The following is a 13,266-nucleotide window of genomic DNA, read 5'->3' as shown; positions in this document are numbered from 1 at the left end:
ATAGCTTCTGTTCTTTTTCAGCAACCTGTCCCACAACCCTTCCTGCTTGGGAGCTCTGTTCTTAGTGCAATTACATTCCCCAAGCTTCAAGTAAAATGTATCTTCTCTGAGTTTATCCCTCATAAACATTCTAATAATTACACCGAGGCTCTCTGCTTCGCAGATGCTGTATCTAATCTTATAACCTATAATACAGAAGATGTTATCCTCACTTCATAGAGAAGCCAGATAAAGCTCAGTGAGTTTAAGGAACTTGGCCAAGATTACACACTTGGAAAGGGACAGAGTCAAAACTAGGTTTGGGATCTTCTGACATCTTTCTACTTCACAACAACTAGGAACCACCCTTTATGTTAGTGATCCTCCAGCTATGATCTACAGTCTTTTAAGGACGGTAAACTGATCTGAAAAATTCATATTCCCTCCTTGGTTTTTATGGGTGATATACAGGCAATCTCATAGATTCTGATGTTCACATATGACAGAAATTAATTTGACTGTCACTTCTAAGTGTGAGTGTGTCATTGAAGCTTGCTAAAATTTGGTATGCATGAATGTGTTATTAAAATGGATGGAAAAACTTAATTCTATGTTGTACTAAGCAGTCTGGCTGCTGCACAATACTTGGCAATGATGCAAAACTCTCAGATATGAAATAAATTTCCCCTAAAAGGTTGGAATGCATGGTATATATAACCTGCTAGGTCCCTGCCCCACCTAAGTGTAGCCCAAAGGTGGAGAACCACTACTCTATGACCAATATTCCACCCTTCTTTCCTCCTGATCAAACCAAAAAACATCTTTCCAGTCTATATTCATTCTCTCTTATTTGAGCACAAATTCTGTCAGATTGTAATATGGGCAAAACTTGGATTTCTATTTGACACTAGAGTCGCCTCTTGTTCCATCCTGAAGGACAACCTGTAAGGCTGAGAAGAAGAGGCTAGGCCAGATAGGATAGAAAATAGCTTGCGATGAATATCACATGACTTGGCAACTGGGGCTAGGGCTCCCGTAAAGGGAAAAGCAAGTAGTTTTTGGATTAGGTATGTCAGCTGTGCCAGACCACTGATCTTTGGCAAAGGAACCTATCTGGAGGTAGAAAGACGTAAGTAACCTACTTTTCCTTCTTATGACCACTATGTTTGGCAATTATATTTTAAAAATATTTATCTAAGTCACCAGGTTGGGAAGCAGTGCTCCAGTAGGTAATATATCATGGGATGGCTTGAGGAACAGGAACTGAGTTTCCGATAAAATTCAGGATGGCATCTGTGCTTCAGTGAGCCGTCTTGATCCATTGTCCTTCCTAGAGAGTTTCTATTCCCTCTACCTGACTCTAGAAAGCCTCCTCAACATCCATGCATCCACCATGTACAGATCTAGGCCACCACTGTGATCAGATCCACATGACAGCACTTCTCGGTGGTAGACACAAGGTGAAATGAGGGGCACGCTGAACCAGTAAATCAGAGACCAAATTCCAATCCATCCAATGCATTAACTGACAGTGCATTACCTGACAAACTCTGTGATTTACTGCACTGAACTATAGTTTCCTTATAGTTAGATGAAGGATTTCCAAGTTGTCTTCCAGCCCTTGCGCACTATGATCCCGATTATCCCCAGACCAATTCTTATGAACAATTGGGAGGAAAAGCAAGGAAACCCAGTGGTGTGACTGTCCTACCCAGTAGGAATTCTGTGACTTAATGGGAAACAAAAAGCACTGGAAAGGGAGTGAAAACTCTCCCTATGCATCCCTTAATTAGCCCTTGTGTGATCACAGAGGTTTGGAAAAATGATGCCTTGAGGCTCCTTTCAGTCCTATCATCTATTACTCTGATTCAGGGGCTGGAAACTGGAAACTGAGTGAAGCTCGCCCAACTCAGCCACTCGCTTAACCACCTTTACAGTGACTTTGTCTGTAAGATGGATCTAAAAATATCACCTCATAGGGTTTATTTCAGTAACTTTGTTGAAGTAGTATAAACACCAGCTGTTTAAGTAGCAAAGTATTTGTACAAGTGATAGTCATCTGTGATTATTATAATCCTTTGGATAAACCCCAAGTCTTTTGCATCAACGGCTCTTGCACCAACCATTGTGCCTTTCCACCTCTCACTGAGGCACAATCCTGTTGTGATTGATTTAGTTGAGGCTTATAGTTATGGTTCCGCCTACAATGGCCATTTGGCAATTCTCAGCAAAATATGTGAAAATGTTATCCTGAAGCAAGATCTGGGAGTAAGAGATGGCAGGTTGAGGAGATAATAGCAGAAAATCTAAGGAATTGCCTAAGTGTCAAAACTCAGAAGATAGCAGACATCAAAAACGCTGCCAAAATATAATGCTCAGATCTCAGAAACCCTTGCAGAGCTCTGTCTCCAGCTACACCCTTTCTGCTCCACCCACCCACTTCCAAACAGATGAATTAGACTGACAGGGAGCAAATAGGTAGCAAGGTTTTTTGTAATGATGCCTGCAGTAGTGCTTTCACAGCACAACTCTTCTTTGGAAAGGGAACTCAACTCATCGTGGAACCAGGTAAGTTATGCATTTTACTACAGCTTAGTGTGTATATTCCTTTAGAGTTGTTGTAGCATAGTACTGAATGAGTGGGGCTTCCTGGGAAGCGAAGAGTTCTAAATTAGAAACCCATTGTTTGTTGCAAACGGTAGGGGTAAAATTTGGGAGCAAATGCATTAGATTTCTCTCAAGACAATATTCTGTATATGCTTGGAAATTCCATTCTGAGGCTTGGTATTGATAAGTTTTTTACAACTACTGAAAAAAAAGCCCTAGGTCAGGCTTCTAGTTTTGGGCTCCCTGGAACCAGGAAAAAGGCAAGCTGTGGTTGAGGAGGGTCTCTCCAGTATTTATGAGGGATAAAAGTCATGGTCACAGTGTAGGAAGAGGTAAGGTTAGAAAGAAAAAATGTATTATGAAAGAAGGAGTTTTAAAAAGAGAATCTCTCTCTCTCTCTCTCTCTCTCTCTCTCTCTCTCTGATGATAAGAAGCCAACCTTGCCCTTGTCACTTTTTTCTGAGAATTTGCATTAAACCAACATAACTGGCTCAGATTAAATGGTTCTCAGGGTCCCATCCTGGCCTGGGTCTGCTGAGAGCCATTATCTGCGCACCTCTCCTGTTAGCCCTGAAACTGGGGACTCTGCACAATGGCTCAGGATCCTGCATCCAATGTAGAAACACAGCTACCAACTCCAGGACAATAGAGAAGTCGTGGTCCCCTACTGGAGCCATTGTCTACTGGTAGCCTGTTCCAGTGTTTGGAAATCCAGGGACTATATTCTGGTAGTTTGGGTAGCTGCCAATAGTCAATCACTGAGACCAGTTCAGAGAATAGCCTTCAGACACCTTCCAAAATGCCAAGTCCATTGGGAGAGCCATTACCTCTTGCATGATTAGGTATTGATTTTGTTTATTCAAAGGAAATAAATAAGTAGGAAATGGTACATGAATGTGGCTAGGCTATCTGACAAAAAGTCCAAAAAGTGACTGGTACTATCAACATGGTCTCTGCCTCTCAGAGAATGCTGTAAACTTATAGGGGTTCTCCACTGCCTGTTGCTTCCAGGGAAATAGTAGAAATTGCCAAGTTTTCTTATCTTTGAGGGGAGAGAGACTAGAGCACTGAAAAGGAGAGAAACAGAATCATGTTGTAGCTGATTTCAGTCTGATTGATGGTTAGCAAATTGCATCTGAGCAAAAAATATTGTGTTTCATTTTCCCCTAAAATCATTTCCACTTGAAATTTGGAATTATCTGTAGTGTTTGAATCAAATCTTTGAGGTTGTGCCTTTGGGAGTCTTAGGGAAGAAGGAAATTAATGAAACTGATGCTTAGCCCCTCTGCCAGGATGCTGACCATGCTCCCCAATGACACTCCATTAGCTTCTCTGGTTTTCTTCTCCTGCAGTGATGAAATGTAATATGACGATGTGAAGCTCAGGTAGGGGATGTGAAAATTTTCAAATCAAGCCCCAAGTCCTTAAAGTTTTGACAGTGAATAATGGTCCTACACAACTGTCATTCTCTTTTGCCAGGCTCTAACCCAAAGAGCTTGATTTTTAGTCATGAGGCAGAGTAATTCACATGGTCTTTAAGTTACATTTCACATGATGACTGTATGCTCCTGAAGCTTATATCTGTATCCAGATTCAGGAGAAATTATAAAACAAAAATAAGCAATGCAAAACAAGCACTGGCTTCTCACACAGTACCAGTGGGCTCCCCCAGCAGTGACCAATTTCTTGTTCAACCCTCAGGTCCTTAGAAAGCCTTTAACCAAGCTCAGGGAATTAGAAAGCAGGTTCGTTATTATTGTGAGACTCAGTCTGAGTGATGGGGGAAATTAGGTTTCTAATCAAAATTCTGTATTTGTGACCCAAGAGAATGGAACCAGAGTATAACAATGGAACCTGTTTCTATAACTCTCCTCTCCTCAACCTAACATTTGTTGTAAGAAAGGTCAAGTTGAGTGCTCCATCCCTACCCTCAAGCTATTATGTTCTTCTTGGATGCCCCTCTCAATAAACTGGGAGTCAAATTTTCCATCATGAAGGCAGCTATTGCTCACCTGCCACCTTCTTCTCTTGCTCTGTCTCAGCCCTGCCCTGGTATCTCTTGGATGGGGATTTCACCCTCACGTATCTATCCAGTAGTTCAACTATTATTAGCTTCAAAGGGAACTGAGACTCTGTGTACTCAGCCCTGTGGTCTCATCAAAAGCAGCTTCGTAGTTCACTGAGCTGTGGGGTCTCTAGGCTGAGACCTGAAGCTGGGGGGCAGGGCACAGATGTTACAGCCCAGGCCCCAGGGCCAGCTCTAGGCTAGTTACCTGTGAGGCACTGTCATAATGTGCTCCTGGGACACCCGACAGATGTTTTTTGGAACTGGCACCAAACTCTTCGTGGAGCCCCGTGAGTTGATCTTTTTCCTATATTTCTAGGGATAATTTGAATCCTGGCACTGGGGCTGTAATCCAGTTTGCATTATAAATTATAACTAGTAAATGAAATTATAATAAGGAGACAGAGTATTACAGATGTGAAGTAAGCCAGAGTGAACACACTAGACTGAGTCACTTAAGTAACTCTGTAACTCCTTTTATTTTATGTATATAGTATATATTAAAACAACACCTCCCATTTACTTCTGAAATCTTCAGAGCAGCTCAAAAAAACACAAAGAAATCTAGAAGAACTACACTAAGAGTTGGAGCATTCAGGTGCAGGGGAGACAGTGGGAGGGATACTTGGGCCGCAATTCCTCAGGAAGCTGCTTCATCTCTGCATATCCCTTTGGCTAAACTAACTAGTATGCACGCCTCCTTGCAAACTGAAAACAAATGTCCTCCAGATTGGAAGATTCTGGAGAAAGGTAGTTAGCATGGTCAGAGTAATTAGGTAGAATAAACTTTTATTTCAGGGTTTAAGTTAAATCCCATATTGGCAGAAAGTCTGGAAATTCTGAGCGACATTTATTCCAGATGTTGCCATTCTTAGGGGATCAGTAGGACTCTCTATGTGAATCTAAAACATAGGTGACTTCTAAGTTTATAAATTAAGAAAGACTGTTCAGGAATGGTATACACTTTTTTGGTATTGTTTACCAGCACATAACTTAGCAATATATTGGTGTTCATAAAAAGAGAAAGTCTGACAATAAAGCAATTTTCCAAAGAAATAGCACTTGAAGCACATGTTGCAATGTAATTATATTTGTGGACCAAGGAAAAAAGACTAAAAGTTCTTCAAAGATAAACAATTAAATCTTTAATCTAAATTTTGGACTACAGTTTCATATAGCTTCACGTTTGGGTTTAAGTCAAACACAAAATAGACTAGGATGCATATGGCAACTATATTGAGTGCATTCCAGTTTTTAAAAAGGTTTAATTACCAAGATGCCATAGAATGGATTCAATAAGACAGTTTTCTTTCAAACAATCTCTTTGAAAATATAAACATTAATGTAGAAAGAGAGATTCAGAAAAATGTTTTATCAAGTCAATGCATTATGCTCTATCTGAAATGCTGACTAATAGATTCAGAGCACAATATCATAAGTGCATGACCTTCAGACATGTCTTTTCAATTATATCGTATTATTCAAATTACTCAAACCCAGTCTCCCCAACCAAAGTGACGATTCGACAACTGCCTGATGAATTTAGATTTTAAAATTCTAGGAAGCCTTTATTATCCAACTAAATCAGACTAAGATTAAGGGATACTCTTAAATAAAAAACGAAATAGGGTGTTTATTTTATGGACAAGTTTCTTTTGTAACTTGTAACTCCCTTGAAAGTCAGCCAGAGTATGTCTCAAACCAAAGTCAAAACAGTGAGCAAGAAGTGTCGCACTTATGAAGGGAGGTGAGTGAGCAATGCATGTGGTTTCCAACCGTTAATGCTACCGTTACCAGTTTCTGTTATCAGTGGCTTCAGCTATGCAAGGAAACCAAACAGGAAGTTTTCTCAAGCAGGTTGAAAGCAGGTTCCAAGAAAGCCCTTTAAAAAATTTCTAATCCTCTCAATTGTCTAGAACCAAAGCCAAAAACATAAGGAACCAGATTCTTAGAAATGAGTTTCCTGCCCTGAGTGACTGAAACAGAATCAGTCTTTTAGCTGAGCTTCCCAGCAGAGGAAATGGGGAGAATGATGAGGTAGTGATGAGGGGGTTTCTCTGAATAGTTGATTTTCTAGGAAAACCTTGATCAACTTTGGTCCATTTACAAAGCCATGATCAGCAGGAACTTCCTGACTAGCAATCGCTCCCTCTCAACCAGATAAAACCAGTTGATACGGCAGTAGCTCTACTGCCATGAACCTCATAGCTGAAACCTAAATTCAGATTCAGGATAAAGCATTAGAAAAATTATTTATTTTCATACAAAAAATTAGCCTGTGGTGGTGTGCACCTGGGGTCCCAGCTACACGGGAAACTGAGGCTGGAGGAGAGTATGAGCCAGGAGGTGGAGGTTGCAATGAGATGATATTGGGCCACTTCACTCCAGCCTGGGTGACAGAGAAAGACCCTGTCTCAAAAAAAAAGGAAAAGAAAAATTACTTATTTTCCATTTACACATTCATTACCAACTTTTTGTTCAGCAATACCTAATGTCTTGACTATAGACCATAGTAGATAAAAATACACTAGAATTCAACATATTTTTCATTTGATATCAAGAAGCCAAATTCACCTAAGTTTCAAATACTAAGGGCCAAATTTACAGGAGCAATTAATATTGAAAGTCAGCATTAAATTTAGAGTTGAAAATATATCTAGATCATCATTTACAGGTTAGTTGTCTCTCTTCGTTTCAGGTATTAGCAGGGCTCTTTCTTTAACAGTTATTTGAAGATAGCCTAAGAATCTAAGTCTCCATGGACATAACATTTATCACAATTCAAAAACTTCAGTGAGGCACTGTGTGAAAGAATCATCACTACCTCTCTCAAAGTTTCAAGACTTGTGGTCTTAAGGAAAGAAAGGGATGCATTTACAGGGTGGTAGTCCAAAGTGAGGCACAAAAGAAGAGAAGGCCAGGAGGGAACCCAATCCTGGGACCAACATTTCACGGTTCTTCTTAGATTAAAGCAAGAATGAACGGGCTTAAATTGGTTTTATTTCTTTAAGGACTTCCTGAAAATGGTCATTGCTATCCTCTGACTAAAGACTCAAAGGAAACTGTACAGTAGTCAGTCCCCTATAGAAGAACGAGTATTCATCTAGAGGCAGAAACATGTACCACCTACCTTCAGCAGATCCCTTTCCAGCAGATCTGGAAAGGATGGCACCCTTCCATGACCCCAACACTGCCATCCTCAGAGCCTCTGAGCTAGTTTTGCAGTCCTTCTCAGACTCTTGATTCTTTAAGTGACAGAATGCAGAGCATGAGCACCTGCCCTGATCTACCATCCAAGTACCCATGCATTTACAAAAAACCAACTGGTGCAGACAGATATTCAGCCTGACCTAGATTGTCCAGAGGATTGATTAATAAAACACAGAAAATCGGCCAGATGCGGTAGTTCCGCCTGTAATCCCAGCACTTTGGGAGGCCGAGGCGGGCAGACCACCTGAGGTCTGCAGTTCAAGATCAACCTGACCAATATGGAGAAACCCCGTCTCTACTAAAAATGCAAAAAATTAGCTGAGCATACTGGTGCATGCCTGTAATCCCAGCTACTCGGGAGGCTGAGGCAGGAGAATCGCTTGAACCCGGGAGGTGGAGGTTGCGGTGAGCGGAGATCACCCCATTGCACTCCAGCCTGGGCAACAAGAGTAAAACTCCATCTCAAAAAAAAAAAAAAGAAAAAGAAAAAGAAAAAATCCACAGATAATTGAAACCCAGATGATCCAGAAACTTCTTTGTAGTTGTTATTTTCCATCTGTGCTTCCAGCCCTATCTCCTAGCAGCTCCTAACTAGAAGTCAAACTCACTGCCTTTCATTTCTGCTCCCCTTGCCTGTCCTTTAACAGAGGTGCTAAGGCCCAGGTCACTAACAGGATGCATGGAGGTCTGAATTGTAGTGTTTGGCTCCAGGGTAATCGAGGTAATCACCACTGTTTAACCCCCACAAAGTTGTGAATAATCATCTCACGTAACAAGTTGATTATATTTACAGAAAGACAACCTCATACCAAACCATCCGTTTTCGTCATGAAAAATGGAACAAATGTTGCTTGTCTGGTGAAGGACTTCTACCCCAAGGATATAAGAATAAATCTCGAGTCATCCAAGAAGATAACAGAGTTTGATCCTGCTATTGTCGTCTCTCCCAGTGGGAAGTACAATGCTGTCAAGCTTGGTCAATATGCAGATTCAAATTCAGTGACATGTTCAGTTCAACACAACAAGGAAGTTGTGTACTCCACTGACTTTGAAGTGAAGACAAATTCTACAGGTAGGCCATTTCTGGCTTCAAGGGGCTGGAGATTATGGGGAACAAGAATTGGGTGAAAGGGAAGTTAGAGATGTAACTGTGGACAAATCATTCTCAATATAGCATCATGCTGGAAATAAGACTTAGGCCCAACTGTAGCCTGCCATTGGCAGGGGAGGGAAATGCTTGGCATCCCTAAGATGAAATCTAAAATAAAGCCCATCTTATTTCATTCTCATCTCTCCTCTTTACCAACCACTGTCCCCTTCATACTAGACTCTGGGATTGAAAGTCCACGTGCAGTCTAATCCAGTGCTAAATTCCAACAAAGGGCAATGTGGCCTATCATGGGGCTAAGATCCTAGTTCTTCCCACATATTGGTGTGCCTGGATGTTGACTTCATGGTACAATGAAAAAGGCTGGAATGGGAAGCATGTTGTATAATTAGCTATGTGACCTTAACCAAGTCACATCCTCTGGTCCTCAGTTCACTCACCCAAAGTCTCCTCCAGTTTTAAAACCCTACAATCCTGTGAGCCTCTTCATTCCCAATGTAACCCTGACCACTGCTGTTTGTTCCAGATCACCTAAAACCAACGCAAACTGAAAACACAAAGCAACCTTCAAAGAGCTGCCATGAACCCAAAGGTTAGTTCAAATCAAATGGCCAACTTCAGAATCAAGGGTTAAAGCAAACTCTGTAGTTGTACACTGGGGCCAAAAAGTATCAGATTTCAAAAGAAAACACAAATGATGCTGAGCCCAGTTGGCTCTGTGGAGCCTCTGACTCTCCCAGCAGAGCTTGCCTGGCTCGGTGTCAGCAGCAGCCTAAGGTCTCTGAGGGCTGTCTGGCACCACGCTGGGCTTGCAGGCCAGAAAGAATTAGGCAGACTTGGGGTCGGCTGATATCAGTGTTACAGGCCCAATTTCTGGAAGGGAATTTAATCTCTCCCTGAAGCCACCTTCTTCACTCTTGTTCAACCATAGTTCATGCCGAGAAGGTGAACATGATGTCTCTCACAGTGCTGGGACTACGAATGCTGTTTGCAAAGAGTGTTGCCATCAATTTTCTCTTGACTGCCAAGTTACTTTTCTTGTAAGGTAAGAATTAGCCGCTTCTTATTCCTATCTCTACCCACACTGTCCTGCACATGGGGAAAGGGGATTTAGAAATGGTAAGAAACTAAGAAGCATTGGAAAAGGAAAATAGAGACATATTTAGAATTAATAAGGTAGGCTATCTCCGCTACTCAGCAAAACAGCACCCCATCTCCTGTTATCCTTTCATTTTAAGTCAGACTGAAACCCATTAGGTAGTATAATGTACTATTTTTCTAATACACCAGACAATAACCCTCACTTTCACCCCAGGGAGAAAACAGAAGATAAATAAAGAGAATTCATCTTCTTTAACTGCTATTTTGTTCATTGACCAAGAGGCCATGGATTATTTGCAAGGCCATAAGTAAAGCTTTGCCTGAAGAATATCCAGTGGAAGCAGAGCCTATCTTTGTCCTGATAAAGGGAATGCCAGCTCACACTCCTTAATCATAGGACCAGCCTGTCTATGGGTGGATCAGCCTGTCTTTGGGATGAACCTACACACAGCATTAGTAGTGAACAGCTCAATATTACCTACTCAGGATGCATACACAGTTAGGTCTGAGATGTTAATTATTTGCCTGTTACTTGCATTCCTTTCTCAGATAGTCTCGTACACGAAATTGAAACCAGGGCCTGGGTTTGCATGTGAGGCTCCTCCCCGTCACTCCTTCTGCAATACTCACAAATGCTCATCAACCCCAGCTCCTGTTCTAAGAACAACCCTAGACTTAGAGTACTTGACTGACCTGACCCAGACAGTAAACATATCCAGTCATCTCCAAATGGGTGTCCAGCTCACCTGTTATTTTACTAACAGTCCCAGGGACACAGGCAGTGTGGCTGGATAAAAAGAGGGCTATGCTAAGAGTCAGAAGATCTGAGCTTTATCTTGATTTTGACATTAACTTACATGTTACCTTAGCCAAGTTGCTTCATCTCTCTGGGCCTGGGTTTTTGCATCTGTAAAACAAATAAGTTAAAAAATAATAATAACCAAAGGAGAACAAAAGAGTTTCATGACTTATGCCAACACTGATAGCCGAACCAGCTAAGCTATTGCCATGTGTAGATGGAAAATGAGCCACAATAGATTAGTGATGTCTGCAATGGCATAGCATAGCAAGTACTGGCCACCCCCAGACTACATGACCCCTATGATTCCTTCTAGCACTGGCAGTCTATTCTATAACAACTTTCTTCACTTGCAGGCTGACTGGCATGAGGAAGCTATACTCCTGAAGAAATCAAAGGCTTACAAAAATGCATCTCCTTGGCTTCTGACTTCTTGATGATTCAAGTGGACCTGTCATAGCCTTGTTAAAATGGCTGCTAGCCCAACCAATTTTTCTTCGAAGACAACAAACCCAGCTCATCCTCCAGCTTGGTGGGAAGACAAAAGTCCTGGGGAAGGGGGGTTTATGTCCTAACTGCTTTATATGCTGTTTTGATACAGGGATAGAAGGATACAAAAAGATATAGGACACTTTTTTTACTCCTACAACTGATACACTTTGAAAATGATGTTTTGTTCTTTTTGACTTTCTTTACCTTTTGAAGTAGAAAGTGAGAACCAAAAGGTTCACAGCTTCATTCCTCATGAGGAAAATAGGCCCTGGGAGAAGAAGAGCAGGTGCCCTTTTATCTAAACATGGAAGACTCTGCTCAACTGAGCACTGGATTTGCTACAAACCAGCATCATCTTCTTCCTCCTGCCCTCACAGCTTGTCCCATTCTCTATGTTCACTTCAGGAGCCACACTAGAGATTCTGCATGGTGTGGAGGGGGGCAAAGTTTTAGCACTTTCTGCATCTCCTAGTACTTTACAAATGAGATTACATTTGAATTCGCTAATACTTTATGAGCAGGCAATGGGGTTTCCAAAATCTCATCTAAATACTCTCCAGACTATTAGCAAAAATCAGAGTAAAATACAGAGGAAAGGCACTGCTTTCTGTTAATTCATTTAACATGCATAAATTAGCTCGCTCTGAGTTCCAGGCACTGTACTGAGAGTACAAAGAAGACATAAGTCTGCTTTCAAGCAACTCCCTGTGAAAGTGTTTTTGAAGGGAGGAACAGAAATGAGACCCCTATCTTTCTCTACAAAAACAACATTTTTACTGTCTTTTGCCTGCCAATCTGTGTTTGAAACCATTGCACACTGATTCTCTGGCCTGGTACCTTGGTATTGATGGTTTTCTGCCTTTCTTCTCAGCCCCTGTCTCTGTTGCATTTATTAAACTGCATTGTGTGCATCTTGCCTCTGGCTTTACTCTTTGCAAATCACCACAGGGGGAAAGGCAGCTCTGTGAGCTCACTATTAGTCAGCCAAAAGCCAAACTGAACTTACGCATCACACCACAGTTTCCTGAGCCCCAAGCCTACAGAGGCCCTGCCTTGGAGACCCAGCCTCGGGTTTCCTGCTGCGTCTGCTGATGCCGCTGTTACAGCAAGAACAACAGCAGCACCTGCAGTGTGGCCAATGACCTCTGCTACTCCCACGTCAGGAAGGCCACAGCTTTGTCCAGGAGCAGGGCTCAGGGCCCTGGCAACCCATTATTGTGGTTCCTCAGCACCTATGTGGAGTGTCAAGCGAGGGTTTATGAGGTAACAAGTGAAAGAGTGACTGTCGCCAACAACTCCCCTTGCCATGACCGACTGCAAACTCCCCCATCATGTGTACCACACCTTGCATGTGTAAAGAACGCTGATTTCCAAAACATTCACAAGTTACCTTGTGTAATATTAGGGTGTTTCTTCTGAAGTTATTAGGAAAAAAAAGATCATATTCTCATTTTTCAGATTAAAAAAATGCCCTCTCCTCAAAAAAGTATGTACCTTGTCCAGAGTCATTCAGTGAGGCAGGGATATTGCTGGGAGTAGAACCAAGGTCTCAAGATTTTCAGTACGAAGTTCCTGCTATAAGAACACATTGCATCCCCAAATGAGGACAAGATGTCAATGTGAGTATCAGCTAGAATGAACTTCAGGATTGTCCCATATTTAACATATAAATGAGCCACCCTCTAGCCCACTATGCCAGAAAAACAAAACAAAACAAAACAAAACAAAACCTGGCATATCACAGGACCATGAATTTCTCAAACCAAAAGGAGCCTCCAGAGAAGATTTAAGGCAAGAGCCAGGAGGAATTATGGCTGCCTTCTGATCTGGGGCCATGATATATGAACTGTGAGATGGACATGTGACATACTCAGTAGGCATTAGAACAGAAGCCCCAGAAAGCCA

At 41.8% G+C, this 13,266-nt stretch overlaps 1 gene segment (V, D, J or C); it reads left to right on the top strand.

Moving 5' to 3' along the window:
- The window catches only part of LOC105499650 (T cell receptor delta constant-like), a 45,003-nt gene extending 32,731 nt beyond the window's left edge, over positions 1–12,272 (top strand). Inside the window, 4 exon segments of the C gene segment in view lie at positions 8,655–8,933; positions 9,496–9,561; positions 9,901–10,014; positions 11,226–12,272. Of these exon segments, the coding sequence occupies positions 8,655–8,933; positions 9,496–9,561; positions 9,901–10,013 (458 nt within the window).
- Positions 12,273–13,266: the final 994 nt, after the last annotated feature.

This window comes from Macaca nemestrina, chromosome 7 (assembly GCF_043159975.1).
Source record: "Macaca nemestrina isolate mMacNem1 chromosome 7, mMacNem.hap1, whole genome shotgun sequence".
NCBI lineage: Eukaryota > Metazoa > Chordata > Mammalia > Primates > Cercopithecidae > Macaca > Macaca nemestrina.
This window is presented reverse-complemented; position numbering and strand designations above follow the sequence as displayed.